We start from the raw sequence: 20,120 nt of genomic DNA on the forward strand, positions 1-20,120 counted from the left end.
TACTAGATACTAGTTAGATTTTAATTTAAATAAAATAGTAAGCGCAAAATGTTGTCTAAGTTTCTTATTTCCCATTCGTCACTATTTTGCTAATCTGCGAGAACGAAGAAAAGAAGAGGGTATAGAGGATGCTTAGGAGCGGACACGGTATGATAGAGAAAATGTAATTTCTTCCCAGTGTCCTTTGCGGCGGGCTGGGGATGCCTAGCTGAAGGGGAGGTTATGTTTCTTCAATGTAGAGACAACAACACAGTCTGTGCGCGCAGTCCTCACACTTTCCTACAAGTATGATGGAAACACCCGCCACCATACAACCGATACAACCCAAAAACGACCTGACAACTTTTCTGGATGAAGGAGGACGGGCTCCTCTATTCGAATGGGATTTGGATGACGGACGCGTTGCCGGGTACCTGTTTGAGGAAGGTGAAGTGCGTCTTTATACAAGAGAGCTTGATGAGGATTTTTTCAAAGAAGTTACTCCCGACATTCGTTTTTGTGCAAAAGACTGGCGCGTGATTACAGATATAATATGTCTCGGGCTAAACAACACTCAAGGAGCTTACGAAATGCAATTTGACGGTTCGGTGCAAGGTGAAACCTACAGAGTTGAAACGGATATCACCATCAGAGACCCTGAATCATACATATTTTTCAGAAAATGTCAGGATAACAGCATTATCCGCGATGCCCGGCGTGGCACCGCCGATGAGGACAAGTTATACCCGCTGAATGCTGAAGAGTGGAAGTCCTGGTTTACCACAGGTTTTCTGATACGTTGGCGTGACTGGGAAAGAACACAGACTGTTTTCGCACGTATCAATGTTTTGTTCAAGTGGTACGAGACATACATCTCATTCAAAGGCCTAGAAAAAAGGCTTTTCCAACATCCGCCGGAGAAAAAAGACACGGAAGATGGCGAGATGGCTAAAGACCCACCTTCTATGCGTGAAATTGTAACGGTTACTATCGGACATTGTTTGTACGACATTATCGAAGGAAAAGCATTGCGGGTCTGTGGGATCTGTAGAGACCCCTATTTCTATGTGAGCCCCTACACCTACGTGGGTGAAAACCCACCCCGTTTCAAACATTCATGTATCGATAACTTATGTCCTTATTACTTTGATAAATGTTTTGCTGAACTGATAAAGGAGCTTTTTAATGAAAATTACCTAGGAGCTCAAGCGCGTGTTTTGGCTTGTATGGGGGTCGAGACACTACCTTTGTCAAAAATTCAGGACGTTGCAACGAGCGTTGTGGACGAACTAAAACTGACTCGCTTCATCATTCCAAAACTGAGGAAAATAAAGGAACAGTACGGCACCATAAAACTTAACGCTATAGTCAAGAAATCTTACAACGAATTATGTTGTAAATACGGTCCCAACTGGATACCCGCAAACTCTTTGGAGATTCGTGAGACAAAAGATAAATTATTTGGACAAAACCCTGAATACAACCCCACAGTGTGATGCATAAACTTAGAACATCTCCACAATATGTTGCGACAACAACTGTTGTCACCAGAACCATTATTTTGTTGTTGCGATGTAAACAGAATAAAATAATTATAAACTTGTCAACTTTTGTCCCCCCAAAAAAGGGCTTACTTTTTTCATAACACTATTTTCCCACAAAGTATAAAAGTAAGGAAACAATTATTTTCTCATTCGAGACCTTTGAAAGAACAAATTCAGAATTTTATTACAATTCTTCAAGATTAAAATCACATAAAAGAAAGCAGAATGTAAGAATATACATTCCGTATGAATTGGTAAACGTGTTGATGATGATGGTCTATCATTGTGATGGACGGGAGAGATGATCAGAGGGGCTGTGTTTTTACCGTCATCATGGTAGGCAAGGCTTGGACATAAGAAAGGGTAGAGTTTCTCAGTGAAGGTGTAGCCAGTAAAGGAGTAGATAAGAGCTGCAACATCTACATCATAAAAGGAGACCAGACCCTCCTCATAATTCACAAACACCCCAACCTTCTGAGGCTTCGTCTTCAGAGAGAGGAGGACCGAATGGCCATCAGCACAAGCTTTGTACTTTCCACCCTCCATCAACGCTATAGTCCAGTAGCAATACTGTGACCACAGTGTGATGACTCCCTTCCTGTTGATCGAGCCTGCGGCCACTCCTACAGTCCATTCAGTCTTCCCTTTAACCTGGCCCTCATAGTAAATTCTCCCTGAAGAGATATTCTGCTTTCCTAAAACACAGGGATAAGGAGAAAATCTCTCTGGGTTGTCTGGGAGATTATTACATACATGACCACAATTTAAACTTGACACTCCTCTCTTTCTCTCCCCTCTCCCTTCTGTGTTTGGGCCCATAACTTTCTGTTATGTTGTTATTTTGTGATTAAAATAGTGCATGTATAAAATGTAGTTTGAACTTATTGTTGTGAAATATCACCGTTGATCAAAATAAGTTTGTTACCTAAGCTGTACATATGTAAATATCATGAAACATACAAACGCATAAAACATAAAAACATGATTGAAAGACTTGTGTTTATGCCATATTCAACACCTTGTGTGAATATAATGGGTGTCTTGTGAAATATGTGTGTGACTCTGTTTAGAAACAACTTTCCGTTATGTGAATAAAAATAATTTGTGGATAAAATGCAGATTGGAGTGCTTTAATTTAAAAACAATGAAAACAAACAAAAACATTAAACACATGCATGTACATACATGAGCACATGAATCGTAAACAAACATGCAAACATTTGAAAGAGACGTGTGCGTGAAAACTGTGTTTACCATCAAAACAAGACCGCAGCAATTATTGCCAACTAAGTACAATTTGTGGTATCCGTACGCTCATAATCAATTTTGTTTAAACTATCGTGATATTACAAAATGGATGCAGCACATAAAAACATGTACAATGCTTGTCGCGACCTTATTGTTGACATTGCATCTGATGCATTACAAAAGAGTCTTACCAAAATGGTTCAATTGTACTTGTGATAGTGTTGTCTGCTTAGCCCCCAACGTTGTTGTACCCCCTATGTTGTTTATGATCACACGAGTCATAACAAGGAGGTCCTGATTCTATTCAAGATTCAAGATTCAAGTTTATTATTTGTCCCAGAAGGGCAATTTGTGTGCAAGCAGATATAAAAACATAGCGAATACATGTAAAACAAAAACATGGACAAGTGAAACAACATGGAGCATGTGCAGCAGTTTTACAGCAGAATGGTTCGAGTGAACACAGAAATAGTAAAAGTAAAAAGTCACACCTCAAAGGATCCGTACAATGTACTTAAAAGTAGTAAAAGACACGTACAATGAACTTAAAAGTAATAAAAGTCAGGGACTATTTGAGCTTGCATAGATAGGTAGGTAAAAGTAAATAAAATATATCTCTATTAATAGCAGCAACGTAACCTACCTAAGAGAAAAAAAAGAAAAAAGTGCATACTTAAGGCCTTAAGAGGCATAGATCACAGCTAGACTTTGCACTCAAACTCCTCCGCCCGGCATCTAATAAGGCTGTGATGAGGGTAGGCTGTTACTGGTTTGAACTCAGCGTTGATCAAAATAAGTTTGTTGTATGCATTCTGTATACTGCATACATCCTAACACATGAAACATGAACAAATGACATGAACATGTAAACATTCACGTGGAACATACATACAAACAAAGATGCAAACACATAAAACATTAAACATAAAAACCTACATCAAGCATGTGAAACATGAACCATGAACGTACAAACATGAAAACATGAATCATAAAAAGACACGTGAAACAACCAGACATAAAAACATACAAACACATCAAACTTAAAAACAAACGGACATTAAACACATGAAGGTACACACATGAATCATAAACAACCGTGAAACAGCCAAACACATACAACTTAAAAACAAACAAAGACAATAAACACATGAAGGTATAAACATGAATCATAAACAAACGTGAAACAGCCAAACACATAAAACATAAAAACAAACAAAGACATTAAACACATGAACGCACAAACATGAAAACATGAATCATAAACAAACGTAAAACAACCAAACATAAAAAACAGCCAAACAAACAAACAAACATAGACATTAAACACATGAACGCACAAACATGAAAACATGAATCATAAACAAACGTAAAACAGCCAAACATAAAAAACAGCCAAACACATAAAACATAAAAACAAACAAAGACATTAAACACATGAACGCACAAACATGAAAACATGAATCATAAACAAACGTAAAACAGCCAAACATAAAAAACATACAAACACATAAAACATAAAAATAAACAAAGACATTAAACACATGAACGCACAAACATGAAAACATGAATCATAAACAAACGTAAAACAGCCAAACATAAAAAAACATACAAACACATAAAACATAAAAATAAACAAAACATTAAACACATGTACATACAAACATGAAAACTGTTTACCATCAGACCAAGTCCTTCAATATTACACAGATGTGGAAAAAGTACACACATTCTTTACTTACCGTATGTAGAAGCACAGTTACTTGTGTAAAAAGACTCTGGTAAAGGTAGAAGTACTGATTCACCTTGTTAACTCAAGTAAAAAATAAAAACACGTGAAATGTAATATTCTACCGCGTGTTCCTTTACATAATTCTAAGACTAATAAACTTTTCTAAGATGTATAAAGACTATACTTTGATCAATAATTTGTGTGATATGGTTTTTCCACACAAATAATGTGCCTATAATGCTTGAAAGCTGTGTAAAACACTTTTGTAGACCGGTCAGTCTATAGGAATGACCTGCTACCTTGAAAGAATGCTCATTCAGGTCAAATATTAGGCTACTCTATGTCTTTGTCTTTATTTAAGATCCCCATTAGCTACAGCAGAGCTGCAGCTATTCTTCCTGGGGTCAAACTCTAGTTAGTGGATTATACAAGTCTTGTTCGCTGAGAGGGGAAGGGGGGGGGGGGGGGGGGGGGGTGGGGGGTGTGATGTTTGTTAACTTGATGGGCATCTTTCTAACATTAGTCTCTCTGTCTGTCTGTCTGTGAATTGCCTGCATGGCAATGGCTCTGTGGATGCCTCTGTGACTTTGCCTCTGCTACTATTAGTACTAGTAATGACCCGTTTCAGACCCATTGCTAATCAATTACTTTAATGAGAGTAGTCAGCGTTTAATTTATTACATTTTTATTCAGATGGTCAACGCTTTGCCAGACAACAGGTTGTAAGGCCTGTGTGTGTGTGTGTGTGTGTGTGTGTGTGTGTGTGTGTGTGTGTGTGTGTGTGTGTGTGTGTGTGTGTGTGTGTGGGTGGTTGTGAGAGAGAGTGAGTGAGAGAGAGTGAGAGAGAGGGAGGGGTTGTTAGGGGTCTGTGTGTGTGTGACCTGTCAGACTTTGACGAAAGTTTTCTATGAATATTTATGGTGGGGGTAGGGAGGGCTCGTGGAATAGAATAGAGAGAGAGAGAGAGAGAGAGAGAGAGATCTGCAGATTTTGATAACTTTCAAAGTTACAGATACGTGTTTAAAATCAATACATGTTAATTAATGATAATGTTATATTTTGAATATTTTGTTATCAAAGTACATTTGTCATACTCTGCTTAATACTGCACTCAAACAAATTGATCCTCAGCTCTAAGGGCCTGTCATTAATAATCTAGTTTGTATTTATTGGTTCCAAACTGATCCATACAGGTTTTAAATATTTGTATTTGGGGAAATGTTTGCTGATTGTATTCTACAGCTTTTTTGGTAACTTTTAAATGATATAAATATAAACAGTTTACCGAGAGATTACCTAATTTGGATGATGGATTTGGTGAGTTTATTTTGTGAGTTTATTTTGTAAAAAGTAAAAATTGTAAAAAAAGTAATAAGATAAGATAGACTTTATTAATCCACACTTGTGAAATTAACTCGTTACATCACCTCAAGGGACAAGACCATCAAGAAATGAAAGGATAATAAAAATAAACAAGATACATATAATAAATAAACAACACTGACCATAAAGTTCAGATTAATCAATATTAAGGCTAATAAAAAAAGAGCTAGCAACAAGTGTGTGTGTGTGTGTGTGTGTGTGTGTGTGTGAAGGGGGGAGGGGGGGGGGGGGGGGAGGGGGGGGGGGGCTTTTTTGAATAGATGTGAGAGCGAGAGAGGGGGGGGGGGGGAGAGAGACAGAGAGAGAGAGGGAGAGACAGAGAGGAGAGGAGGGGGGGGGGGGGGGGGGCTAAGAGAGAGGTGTGTATGTCAAGAGAAACTCATAGTGTTGAAACAAGCATAACACACATATTATAATATATCTGTGTTTTGTAATAGTATGTTGAAATTAAACTTTATACTCTTACTTACGGACCGGAAAAAAGATGAAATACCCCAAAAAACAAACAAAATCAAGTATCACCTGAAGAGAAAGCATTTTGGTAACAAAATGTGTGAGTCTAGACTCTTGACAGTTTTTTTTTTTTTTTTTTTTCCTTCTCCTGTGAGGCTGGAATTAGACCTATGTTCATCTGTAGGGGTGAGGGTAAAACTTTACTGAAACTTGCATCTATATAGTTTTACAATAATATCACTAAAAATTCTGCTTTCAGAAGGCTGATGTTAAGATGCGTCTGGGTCATAGAGTCTAGCGTGTGACCGAATATTAATACGAATATATTAGTATCACGTGCTCCATTGTTCTGCCAGACGTTCTTTTGTTCTCTGTGTCTCTATTGTTCATAATGTATTCTTTTGTTCATAATGTATTCTTTTGTTCATAATGTATTCTTTTGTTCATAATTTATTCTTTTGTTCATAATGTATTCTTTTGTTTCTATTGTATTCTATTCATCCTATTCATCCTATTCATCCTATTGTTCTCTCTTTCTATTGTTTCTATTGTTAAGCCAGGTGCGTGGGGGAGGGGAAAAAGGGGGCGGGACTTCCGGTTGACCTTTCTGACCTTTCCTTTGTTCGACCTGTCACATTAATTCTGAGAACAGTTGGTCTCTTATACTCTCTGTGGGGTGACATTTGATCACATTCATTTGTTAATTAATTAAAGATCTTCCTACGCGTGCCTTTCCTGCCCCCTACTCCCAGATAGCCTACTCCCTGACACAAGATGACAGTTTGACTTCCAACCACTAGGTGGCGGAAAGGCACGTTCACATCGGATGGCAACCGACGTTGAAGACCACAGAGGAAGAAAGTTTCCAAACAAAGATGGCAGAAGGTGGTGAGAAAGATGAAATGAAAACTTCCAACAACACAGGGGACAATTTGTCACCGAGACCCCCCGAAGATGAGACGTCGGAGTCGGACAGCTCCAGGTCTGAAGTATCTCAACAGGACCTGAGAAGCGTCCTGGTCACCAGCGTGTTAAACCTGGAGGAACTCGATATAGATCTGTACAGGTAGCAACGCCATTCCCTTTACCCAGGCTACCATTCCCTCACCACCATCGCATCATTTATTAAGTCAACAATGTCACATTGTTTTCACAATTTCACATACGTACGTTGTCTGCTGTTCGGGAACATTATTTTTTATCTGTGTGGGTCATATGCCATGCAGGGCTGAGAGTTTTTGCATAGGTTTTCATTTGATTTCACTCACGAGATCTCTGATTTAAGTTGTATATAAGTGAAATCAGCTGCTGTAGGGTATTTGGTTAAGTTGTAAGGAATGAAACCATGGTCCAAGTTTGCACACCACTATTCGATTAGCCAAACGTTACATTCAATTCAAAGTAGGTAAGGCACATCTCTAATGCACTGTCATCAACCTGTTCACAAGAGCGGCTTCTCTACCCCCTTGACAAAACACATAGATGTGAAAGTAATAAGAATGAAAAGCAATGTGATTTTAGTCTGTGTTTTTAATGCTGCGGTCACAGCAGTGTTCCAATATTCTGTTGTCACTTCCCAAAAATGGTTGAAACCCTGGCCTAGCCCTACTGTGTGATTAAGCTACCTTGATTGTTAATAGGTTTTCTCTGTTTTTCTCCAGAGGAAAGCACCATTGGGTGCCCCGCAACCAGCGTTTGTTTGGGGGCCAAATAATTGGTCAGGCCCTTGTAGCTGCTGCCAAATCTGTCAGCGATAATCTTTACGCCCATTCTCTTCACTGCTACTTTGTGCGAGCAGGTAAGCTGAGTCATTCTCTTCACTGCTACTTTGTGCGAGCAGGTACGCTGAGTCATTCTCTTCACTGCTACTTTGTGCGAGCAGGTACGCTGAGTCATTCTCTTCACTGCTACTTTGTGCGAGCAGGTACGCTGAGTCATTCTGTTCACTGCTACTTTGTGCGAGCAGGTAAGCTGAGTTGACCATGTGTCTGTAGCAGAGTTAAATATGTTAAATTCACACCTCCAGAGCTCATATACGACACAGCTATCATACTGACAGGAAAGGGGCTCAGTGTTAGAATGAAGTAACCCTGTAGTTCACCGTTACTCAGTTCTGTCAGTATTTGGCCCGCGTCACAAATGTGGACACTGGAGAACTGAGACTCAGACTCTACACTGTGATATCAATTGAAGTTGGTCCATTGACATTAAATGGCAGAATCATTAGTGTTTTTATTGTTGGACTTATACGTTTATCTTCATCAAAAACTGTGGGGTAAGATTATTGCAATGCAATCAACCTGAAATCTACGTTGACCCTGAGTACTTTTACCATCTTCTATTGCACTGTACATTGGTGGGACATTGCAGATTAAGGGGTGTGACAGACTCTTCTTTGTTTTCTAGAAGAGATGTTGTTGACAGCGGAGAATCTCCATTAATACAGACTGAGCATTCAGAGGAAGTTAGCCATCATAATCATACCATAATCAATAGGGTCACATACAGTAATAACCTACAGTCTATGGTAATAACTTGGTCACGGAGAGGAAGCTAATAGTTCTGGCTTGCACAGAATAAAACCTGTATAATCTTGCATACTGTACAAACCCAGTTACCCCACAGTTTTCTATTGGGGTGTTTTCAGGGGATCCCAGTGTTCCAGTGCTGTACCAGGTGGAGCGCACGAGGAACGGACGCAGCTTCTCGGTGCGCTCTGTGAAGGCCATCCAGCACGGACAGCCCATACTAATCTGCCAAGCTTCCTTCCACACGCAGCAGCCCAGCCCCCTCCAGCACCAGTTCACCATGCCTGTGGTCCCTCAGCCTGAAGACCTGCTCACTGTGGAGGAGCTCATTCAGCTTTATCTCAGGTAGGAAACTCTTCTGTACAGAGGAGTCTGACTGACCACAACTTATCTGCATTTATAGATGAAAGTTTGTTTTTTAGGCGTGGGGTTCAGCATAGGCCTCCCGCCGATTCATAGTACTACAATTATGGATTGGTTACTGATGCATCACAGTTCTGATTGGATCTAATTTGATACTGTATATGGGAATTTTAATCACCCACACACACACACACACACACACACACACACACACACACACACACACACACACACACACAGACACAATTGAATGGCAAAATACCTTCAATTTCTACTCATATTTGTTGCAACAGACAACACAAGCCAAACTAGAGGGCAGTCGGTAGAGTGCTGCCATGGAATTTTTCCATATATCATGATTATGAAAACATATAATAACATAACATAATGCCACATGATATGTGAAAGGATATATGTATGATATATGGGGAAAAATTCCATGACAAGTGCATACCTCCGGTGTTACATGAATCCATTTGGCAGTTAGGGGCCTTTTTGATATTGGTCATGCCCATTGACACACCCTCTTTTGGCCAATGGGCACGGAAAGTTAATCAGTTCTAAGTTGGCACATGGCCTACTTTTCTACAAAGGTTCATGTAAATCCGTTCATGTTTTTTCAGATATCTTGGTTAAATGGTAGCATATTCCTACATTATTTTACCTTGAATCAAACCATACAACAACAATTTAGCTTGCATTAACCTTGACTGCTTATTAAAGAGGCCAAGTTATAGCAGCCCCAAATTATAACAATGAAGTTGTAACGTACAATGATGAAAATGTGACATGCACCTTTTATTTTATTTTGTATTGCACAGTAAACCAGACCTAGCAGAGAATGCAAAGCAAGGCCTGAACAAACTGTTGGCTAATGAGGTCCCCATTGAGATAAAGCCAATCACCCCACCAGTCATTTACGGACGCATCGCAGTGGAGCCAAAGGCGCTGTTCTGGGTGCGAGCACGAGGACATATTGGTAAAATGCAACTAATCCATTACACTGCACGCATCCTTACATTGGGAAGGAAAGATGCAGTTGATGCTACAGTGGAATTAATGAAATGTGTTCAATAGGAAAAACATGAAAATATGTGTATGAAAATAAATCTAAATATTAAAGGTCCCATTCCGTGCAAAAGCTGTTTTTACTTGTAAATGCATATATACTGCTGTCAGCCCTCCCTGTAATGAGTGGTCACACGCTCAGAACTGCCACAGTTGGATTTGTCCCTATCCAGCGTCCCCCTGCAGTCTCCTCCAAGCCACACCCCCAAACGCTTCGTTTGCCCAGAGGGGAATTGGGACGTCACTAGCTTCCTCCTGCATACTGCGCGGGTCTCTCTCACACAAGCTACCTGCACCATTTAGTCTATAGCCACAAAATTAACACTTCTAGCTGGAGCGACGCCAACTGTACGTGATCCAGCAACTGCAGAGGTGCATTCGGTAAGTCTAGGCATTTTGAGATGTCCTCTTTAGCGTAGTACCGTTAAGTTAACGATAACTCGCAACTTAGCGTGCTGGTCCACAGACGCTAATCTGATTGGCCGCTGGGAGCCTGGGGCGGGCTCTCCCTCAGCGGCCAATGGGAACTGTTAGTTCTGAATATATTATAGAAACAGGCCATTCTTGGGAAGCGACGAGATGAGGAAGTGAGAACTCTGTCACAACAAACGGGGTTGCTATATTTTCGACAGATTAATCCAGAATCATGTTTTATGGACCAGAGACACACGTTTTTAAGAGGTTACAGCTGCACGAATTGGGACCTTTAAGATGTGTGCAAATGATATAATACACACCGATATATTGAATACCGGTAATACAATCTGGGCAATATTTGGCGACCCATTATATGAATGTGTTTCTTTCAGGTGAAGGGAACATGAAGCTGCACTGCTGCGTTGCTGCTTATGTATCAGACTACGCATTTTTGGCCACAGCACTGCTGCCGTATCCCAACCACAGGGCCCAGTTCGTCGCCTCCTTGGACCACGCCATGTGGTTCCACACCACCTTCCGCTCAGATGAGTGGATGTTGTATGAGTGCGAAAGCCCGTGGGCAGGTCAGCAATGTTGTTCAGTTCCCATTTTCTGTGCTTATTTCTTCCTTGTCTCTGTCTCTCTCTTTCTCTCTATCTCTCTCTCTCTCTCTCTCTCTCTCTCTATCTATCTATCTGGGGTGGGGCTAAAAAAGTATTTTTGTTTGTTTCGTCTCTACCAACTCTCGCAGTCATACTCAACCTGAGTGGCTCCTTTATGGGTAGTTGTGGCTCTTTTAAGTCCTACTTAAATCCTACCTAATAAATAAATACATAAAAAATATCATCATCATCATCATAATGAAACAAAGGGCGGAAAGGGACTTTTTTGGATTGTGGCTCTTGCAAAGACATTTTTTCTCAATGTGGCTCCTGAGTAGGACAAGGTTGCGTACCACTGCTCTAAAGGCTTTCACAGGTTAGATGCAGTTCTGAAGTGGAATTTTCAGCAAACCAACAATTTGAGGATGAGGATTTAAGATGTAGGAAACTTATCATCCACTTTTTACATTTCTGTGGAGATCAGTCTCACAAGGAGGCAAAAGCAAATGTCACATGATACAGACATTTTAAACATAAATCTATCTGAATCTCCCTCGATTTGTGTGGATACTTTTGAGACTCTTCTTGCAAGCAAATCACTGAAAGGCCAAAAAATAGTAGAAGCTGGCCAGAATAACCAAGAATAAGACCTTCAGGTTAGGTGTTTAGCCTTCAAAATAAATGTGGGTGTCAAATATATATTTAACTTATTTTCTTTTCTTTTCTTTTTATTTATTCATCAAACCCAATAATTATATTTCTTTGGCATTTTACAGGCCCAAGAAGAGTCTAAAAAGTATGCGAATATCTTTAAGCAATGAAAATAGTGTTTTGTTTATATACTGTACATAAAAAAAAGATGATATATATTACTGTCCAATGAAAACAGAAAAAGGCCTGCACACTGACATAAAACTGAAGATATATTATATAATATATAGGAAGATATATTAATAAAACTTGGAAAGCTTTTCCACCGATGCTTTTCCACATTTCCCCCCCAAAAAAAAGGTGAGTTACAGATTTTTTTTTATCACTCCGCATTTACTGTCTGACAGATTTCTGCGCAATCTAACATGTTTTTGCCTCATTGTGAGATGTTTGACCTCCATGCATTTCTGAATAATCAGTGTTTTATAGTATGTTAGATCTGTGATTCACCGCCTATGATCCACTAAAGATGTTGTGCATCCCCTCTCCAGCCTTACATGTCTCTTGGCATCTTCCAGGGGGCAGCAGAGGCCTGGTGCAGGGCCGCCTGTGGAGAAGAGATGGGGTGCTGGCCGCCTCCTGTGCCCAGGAGGGCGTTCTGAGAGTGAAGACATTTACAGAGCACAGTAAACTATAGGAGCATCACTGGAATCATAGATTATACATAGTTCTTCAATGTAAACTGTCACCCCCCATCCCCACCTTTCTCATTAATAACCAATAATTATTTACTGATTCCGTGCAATCACGTGGGGCGGAGTGAACAGCATACTGGATGTTGCCAGCTCCTGAGCCCAGCTTGTTTGGGTGGAGTATTGTCACTTTTAAAGAAAAGGCACACGGCAGTGGGTCCAGTCTCCGGAAATGAAAGCGGGGATACCAGATTGTATCATTAGTTCCCTCGTGAATAACGAAACGAAATATGGTGGTCAGGAGTGAAGGCAGTAGACTCTGGGGGTGTTTTCAGCTGAGGGGGTGGAGGGGCCATCAGACTCCGGAGACACTGTGAATGGGGAATGGGGGGAAGCGATGTTCCTCCCTTTTCCCCCATTTTTTTCTTGCAGGCTATGTTAATTTAATTTTGCACTTCTTTTTTGTCTTTTCTACGTGTATGTCTATACTTGAAAAAACAAGATTATATGATTAATAATGCTTGCTGTAAAATTGGATGGACCATTGAGACTCAATAAAAACTATAAATGTGAAAAACTAATAAGAAAAAAGGACATTGAGAGTGCTTGCCTGTTTTCTTGTTTTTCTTTTTTTCTAAAATTTGGTTTATATGTATCAGTAGATATCATCTGAGATGACTCTTGTCACTCGGACCGCTGGAGGGCAGTAATATGCCTTGAACCATCTAAACTAGACATTTCATCTCGACCAAGAAGAAGAATTCGAAGAAGTGTGATGTAGTTTTATTAACGCTAGCTCTATATTTGTCTATATTTATTATCGGAAGTAGCGCTAAATATAGCAATTCACCCTATCTCCCTTTTTAACAAATCAAGAAAACAAGAAGCTTGGTAACCAGCACATGGAACGCTAACTTTATCTAATGAAGCTAGGTGCTACGCAGTTAGCTTCTTAGCTTAAACGTTGCCAGGTAACCTGTTTGCGTTACTGACGCCTAAGCTATCTCCTTCGAGATTGCTCGAAAGAAGATCCTAATAACCTTAGTTAATGTTAGGCAACACAAGCTCTCGACAGTGACATTCATTCTCGTGAATAATCGTATAAATCCATAGCGAAACTTGCAAAATTAGCGAGATTAACCTAGGGACAGCTAATGAAATAGGCTATCTAACTAAATTAGACTCGAATTTAGAGCTATAATCTGTTAGGTTTATGGATGTAACGTTACTAAACTTGATCTTGAGCGACTTGAGTTGATAAATGAAGAATGGACAAGGAGCAGCGCACCACTGTTGTCTTCAATGCTTCAAAAAGAGAGCTGTTTACTGCTAACAGTGGATACAAGTCCCTGCAGAAGAGGCTAAGGGCTCAGTGGAAAATCCAGAGGTAATTTTTTGCTGTATAACACCTAGCTATGTATCTCTGTTGCCTGAGAATGAGTCTACTATTCTGGACCTGAACAAACCGTATTATCCAGAGTTATAGCTTGTTACAGTGCAGTAACTTAAAGGAAATGTCTCCCTTCCCCTAGTATTAAAGAAGAGCTGTCACTGGAGAAGCTGAAGGGTGTCAAGTTGTGGATAAGTGCTGGCCCAAGGGAGAAGTTCACCGGATCAGAGGTGATGTATCTGGAGAAAGCTTTAATTTAAATTGCTGAATATTTTATTTTATATATATATATATATATATATATATATATATATATATATATATATATATATATATATATATACACACACACACACACACACACACACACACACACACACACACACACACACACACACACCCTCCAAATACGCAGATCAGACATGTTTTTCTTTTAGTTTAAAAAGTTTTTTAAATGAACAAAAAACTGTTTCTTAGCTATGGAGATAGTTTTGTTGACATTGACAAGCCCACCAGCCTCAGCCAAAATCTACCGGTACCTGCACTTTGCCCGTGCCGTGGCTGCGTTTAATTTTTCATCCATATACTCAATCAGGGTTTTTAATGTTGTCGCATTATATTGTAGCTGGAGGTGCTGAAGCAGTACCTAGATGGAGGGGGAGATGTCCTTGTCATGCTGGGCGAAGGAGGAGAAATGAAATATGACACCAATATCAACTTCCTCCTGGAGGAGTTTGGAATAATGGTCAACAATGGTACATATACTGCATGAAATCACCTCAGATAGCACTTAACATCATCTAAAATGTATTATGCTTGAATGATGCAGCAGTGTGTGTTCTTGTTCTCTTGCCTTCAATACTGCAGATGCGGTCGTGAGGAACGTTTACTACAAGTACTTCCATCCAAAAGAGGCACTTGTGTCCAACGGTGTGTTGAACAGGTTAGTTGTTAAAGCATACATTTTCTCCCCCCTCGTATATACAGTTTACATGGGCATGATTAAATGAGGGATCAGTGTTGGTGAGCAAACAGCAGCTTATAATGGGACCCTATGGAGCTAGCCTTGAGTGTCTCACGCTAGCAGGCTGTGCTTTTGATTACTAAATTCACTTCATTTAAAAAACTGTGACACAAATTTAACACGACATCATGCATATATTATACATCAGACCCTTCACCCTTGAGCTGCTTCTGCTCTCACTCAGAATGTCAAAATATAAGTGATGTGATGTCGTTTTTGAAATATTAATGTTTGTTTGGCATAACTCATACTAGTTAACTGCTGCGGTTCCGGGTGGCATATCTGGGTGTCATGATGTCACGCTGATGATGTCACGCTGATCCCTCGTATTGAATTCAAACTAACGAGCTCTTTGTTCACCGTTCTTGTTTAGAGAGATCAGTCGGGCTGCTGGCAAAGTGGTCACAGGAATCATCGAGGAAGAAAACACTGGAAATAATGCACAGTAAATCCTCCGCTTTTACATTCTTTACCTTCTGCATTAAATCCAGTGTTTAGTGTTGCGTTATACGTTTCATCTTGTGTATTTGTGCAGGGCTCTGACATTCGTGTACCCGTACGGTGCCACCCTGAGTGTGATGAAGCCTGCTGCGGCTGTTCTGTCCACCGGCTCAGTCTGCTTCCCCCTCAACAGGCCTGTCCTGGCCTTCTACCAGATCAAGGTCAGAAGCAGGATTTCCTTTCCATCCATCCTATAACAAACCATACCATGCTTGTGAACACCATCCTATCCAAACCATACCATGCTTATGAACACCATCCTATCCAAACCATACCATGCTTGTGAACACCATCCTATCCAAACCATACCATGCTTATGAACACCATCCTATAACAAACCATACCATGCTTGTGAACACCATCCTATCCAAACCATACCATGCTTATGAACACCATCCTATCCAAACCATACCATGCTTATGAACACCATCCTATCCAAACCATACCATGCTTATGAACATATACTTGTCAGGTGGTGTTGAAACATCTGTCTTTGTGTCTTCATGATGAAGGAGGGTGGCAAGCTGGCAGTGCTGGGTTCCTGTCACATGTTCAGCGACCAGTACTTAGACAAAGAGGAGAACAGTAAAATAATGGTGAGGACAGTTGTCATTTACAGAGTCTCTTTGCATTTTTGTCCATTACCTCACATTGAAAATGGTAAAAAAATAAGTTTTCTGGAATCTTGTGGCATCTGTTGATCGATGCTTCTTGGGGCTTGATAGTCGGTCACGTTTTCTCATTTCAGGATGTGGTGTTCCAGTGGCTCATGACTGATAATATTCAACTGAATCAGATCGATGCAGAGGACCCAGAGGTGAGGAATCATATTTCAAATGTGTAAGGAACCTTTTTTAATATTGCCCATTTAATCAGGCAACAAGCCTGTGTGTCCTTGTATTCTATAGATCACAGATTACACCATGCTACCAGACACAGGGTGCTTGTCAGAACGACTTCGAGTGTGCTTGCAAGAGGGGGATGAAAACCCCAAGGACTTCACCTCGCTCTTTGATATGTCTCTGTTCAAACTGTCAACCAACACTTTACCCCAAGTCATCAGGTGAGCATGCAAGATACACCTGAACACACCTGAAAACATCACATCTGACCATCACTATTATTTTTGGTAGCTAATTGTGTGTGTGTGTGTGTGTGTGTGTGTGTATTAACCCCCTGCAGTTCTTACAAGCAGCTGAATGTCAAACATGAGCCACTCCAGCTGATCACACCGCAGTTTGAGACCCCTCTACCTCAGCTGCAAGCCGCTGTAAGTTACAGTCCTGCATGCTGATCCCACTTTGTCTCACCTACATTTTTAAATATCCATAATGCAGTCACAAAAATAAGTCATATTATGTAACACCCAGGTGTGTGGCTTGTATAGTGTAAGGCAACAAATATATTTGAACTTTAAGTTCTGGGATTTGGGCCATACCTGTAGCAGTTGGACCTGCAGAGAATGTTGGCTTCAAATTCTTAATGTTAGTGGATGTGGTCCTGTCTGTAGGTCTTTCCACCTGCCTTCAGAGATTTGCCTCCACCCAGCCTCGACCTGTTTGATCTAGATGAAACGTTCTCCTCTGAGAAAGTGCGCTTAGCACAGATCGCCAACAAATGTAAGTTATCTATGATTATAATACTTTCATCAACTGGCTATGTTCTAATCTGTCATTGGGGAAAATCAAATTTTGTTCTAAATTTTGTTTTTTCCTCCCCAGGCACGGACGACGATCTTGAGTACTATGTGCGGAAATGCGGTGAAATTTTGGGGGTAGCTCCCAAGTTGGATAAAGATCAGAGAGATGCCAAACACATCTTGGAGCACATTTTCTTCCAGGTGGTCGAGTTCAAGAAGCTCAATCAGGTGAGCCACCCCCCTCCCTACAAGCAGATCAATTATGCCCAGTTCAGATTACGCGATATGAGCCCTAATTTTCCACTCGGCGACAGTTTTTGGAGCTTGCCGACAAAAGTCCCCAGATCAGAGCCAAATGGCTGTTGGCTCTACTCTCGATTACTTTGTATGAACCGTTTCCAAGACACAACCCCACAGACGTCAGACGCCCAACAATGATCAAGCAGGCTAAATATCTGGTCATGTCGGGAGAGGTATCAATGTGCTACAAAAATTAAATCAAAAACAGCACTCACAGATGTCTATAAAGTTTAAACTTTTAATGCGCACAGCAGCAGTGATACAACGGACGCGTTTCAGCCTCACAGGCTTTCCTCAGCGTTCAAGCCTGTGAGGCTGAAACGCGTCCGTTGTATCACTGCTGCTGTGCGCATTAAAAGTTTAAACTTTATAGACATCTGTGAGTGCTGTTTTTGATTTAATTTTTGTGATGTTTGGATCGGCACCCAGTAACCATCTTTAAAACGTTGGGTTGAGCACGCCAGTTCGTTGATTAATCAATGTGCTACAATGAGAGTGCAGGACACGGGATGATGCAGACATGGGGTGATGACAGCATAGCAAACTCTTGCTGTCATCTGCAGCAGCTCCCCAGAAGCTAACCGTTTAATTCCGTCTCCACTGTCCTGTTTTTATCAGGACGATGGCAGCTTTACTCCAAACAGTTTCACTGTATATACCAGCCTGGCACAGGTGCACTGTGCTGGAGCAGTCACACACGCAGGAGCTGGAGAAGACACACCCTCAAGCCCTCCGTGATCATCATAAGCACTTGAATTGTGAAATTTAATAGAAATAGACTGGACTATTATGCCCTCCGATCTGAGGAGCAAAGATTGAGAAAATATTTATGTTGTAAGAGCATGGGTTTGAATAGCCATAATAGAATTTACAGCAGGGTGTGTTTGATCTCACTATCATGGTGCACTGCTTGCATGCAGTGAGCAAACACATGCAGTCACATGGAGACGGCGGCTCAGTCAGTGAAGTGATCAACGCAAATCCAGCGCACCTGGGAAGAAAAACATGTCATGAAATACTCAAACTCCCAAGGTTCCTGTCGGCACTAGGAAGCTTCTCCTGTCCTCAATACGGCACAGGCTGTGCAAAGACCGCTTTTAAACGGTTGTTTCACGCAGCAGTATCATTTTAACAGCACCGGCTAAATTACTGGCTTCCGTAGGAGGACTATCATATCTTCGGATCTGCAATCGGACGTCGGAGCCGGGTAGGGGAGCGTTTTGAACAGCCTTTCCCCCTTTGGCTGTGTGACCCCGACTGCTGTACGGGTATATTATAATATACGGAGTACAGTAGCAGGGTCACGTTATGGGGCTAGGGTTTGAAGTAAATCCGGCATGAGCAGACCTATGTGAGACTGCATTTGTGCCGAGTCGAACCCGGAGGTCACACTTTCCTGCGTATCCCAACTTCTTTTCTTGTATTTCGCTACAAATCAGCGGCCTTCTCGTGTCCGTTTTCATGACAAAAACTTGGTTTGGAGAACAGACGCACTCATCTGGGATTCTCCTGGTGAAATATCTTGTAATGTGTGGCCCCCCGTCGCTGCTCAAGTCATGTAGTGTGCAAACCATGACGACTCCAGGAGAGCAAGTTTTGTAGTCATAACTGCCATCTGTTGACTTTACCATCATGTAGTGTGTCAAAATGTAATGCATTCAAGTTATTGGTTTTGTTGTGTGAAAGGCTTTGACTAAAAATACTGTTCCTTCCTTGCAGGAGCATGATATCGACACAGAGGCGCAATTTCACCCATTTTGAGTAGATTCACTAAATCTTTTCAATGTGGAGGATTTGCAACTATACATCCTGACCTGGCAACTAAGGGGGGGGAAAACAAGCCCAAACCTTTCAGCCCACGGTACAGTGGTGTGGCCATTCAGCTTTATGACACCACACCCTTCATATTACCACTCTACGGCCCCTTTTCCCTTGCCCACACCCCCCTAGCCACCCCTCCAATATCAACTGTCTACCACCTTCCTATCCCTAGCGAGGGCCCCTTTTCCATCTTATGACCCTGGCGGGGCCTCTCGCCCAGCGCCGTGGGAAAAACAATACCCTCTTCAGAGCTGTGGCAGTATCCTTCGTGCTGTACAGATTTGTAAAAAAAATGTGCTGTAATTTTGTGCAGAAATGTACACTATAAATAACCTTGTCTTTAGCCTTTTATACCATCCTATTGTATTTTGTTATGGAGAAAATGTAGTGTAAAATACTTTTCAAAATAAAGTGGTTTGAAATACGAAAGCTTTAAGTTTAAACATTTTCCACAGCACACACATCCTCTTGTATTTACCCTGAATAAATTCAGCTTGGAATGCAACAAATTGAGGGTTCAGACTTTGGCCATTAGAATCTTTAGCGGTGCGTTTACCTTAAGGTTCGGATCCAGTACTGGCCCACAAGATTTTAACCAACTGTATGGCTGGAGCCATCAGTTTATTGCTTCACAGCTTCTGAATTGCCTTCATGTTTAAATGTTTGTAAGGGGAGACTTGGGTTTGGGGCTCCGGGTCGACTCCATGGAATCCAACATGCTCTCAGACTTGATCAAAGAGACGTCCCACGAGATTTGGGACGCTCCAAGATCAATGTAAGAAGTGGCC

The 20,120-nt window shown here is 41.0% G+C and overlaps 2 protein-coding genes across 2 annotated transcripts; both read left to right on the forward strand.

The window, feature by feature from the left end:
- The first annotated feature begins 7,219 nt into the window (after window positions 1–7,219).
- Window positions 7,220–13,204, forward strand: acot8 (acyl-CoA thioesterase 8). The gene is made up of 6 exons (XM_083661141.1): window positions 7,220–7,402; window positions 7,998–8,134; window positions 8,984–9,209; window positions 10,049–10,206; window positions 11,105–11,296; window positions 12,544–13,204. The coding sequence occupies exons 1-6, from the start codon at window positions 7,239–7,241 to the stop codon at window positions 12,660–12,662; spliced, it is 996 nt and encodes a 331-aa protein (XP_083517267.1). The 5' UTR covers window positions 7,220–7,238; the 3' UTR covers window positions 12,663–13,204.
- Window positions 13,205–13,429: 225 nt separating this feature from the next.
- Window positions 13,430–19,738, forward strand: ift52 (intraflagellar transport 52 homolog (Chlamydomonas)). The gene is made up of 13 exons (XM_083660935.1): window positions 13,430–14,044; window positions 14,190–14,277; window positions 14,673–14,802; window positions 14,915–14,990; window positions 15,445–15,516; window positions 15,607–15,733; window positions 16,085–16,168; window positions 16,321–16,389; window positions 16,481–16,635; window positions 16,755–16,842; window positions 17,083–17,191; window positions 17,294–17,439; window positions 19,231–19,738. Exons 1-13 carry the CDS (start codon window positions 13,926–13,928, stop codon window positions 19,270–19,272), a joined length of 1,305 nt encoding a protein of 434 aa, XP_083517061.1. The 5' UTR covers window positions 13,430–13,925; the 3' UTR covers window positions 19,273–19,738.
- The last annotated feature ends 382 nt before the right edge of the window (window positions 19,739–20,120 follow it).

The sequence above is a fragment of the Poromitra crassiceps genome (genome assembly GCF_964638095.1).
Source record: "Poromitra crassiceps genome assembly, chromosome: 25".
Taxonomy (NCBI): domain Eukaryota; kingdom Metazoa; phylum Chordata; class Actinopteri; order Beryciformes; family Melamphaidae; genus Poromitra; species Poromitra crassiceps.

Bases quoted from the DNA above. Each gene is read 5' to 3' on its own strand.
- ift52 (XM_083660935.1), top strand. From the start codon at position 13,926: ATGGACAAGGAGCAGCGCACCACTGTTGTCTTCAATGCTTCAAAAAGA. The intron at 16,390-16,480 runs GTGAGGAATCAT...TGTATTCTATAG, and splicing joins TCGATGCAGAGGACCCAGAG to ATCACAGATTACACCATGCT. The intron at 17,440-19,230 runs GTGAGCCACCCC...CCTTCCTTGCAG, and splicing joins AGTTCAAGAAGCTCAATCAG to GAGCATGATATCGACACAGA.
- acot8 (XM_083661141.1), top strand. From the start codon at position 7,239: ATGAAAACTTCCAACAACACAGGGGACAATTTGTCACCGAGACCCCCC. The intron at 7,403-7,997 runs GTAGCAACGCCA...GTTTTTCTCCAG, and splicing joins CTCGATATAGATCTGTACAG to AGGAAAGCACCATTGGGTGC. The intron at 10,207-11,104 runs GTAAAATGCAAC...TGTTTCTTTCAG, and splicing joins GCGAGCACGAGGACATATTG to GTGAAGGGAACATGAAGCTG.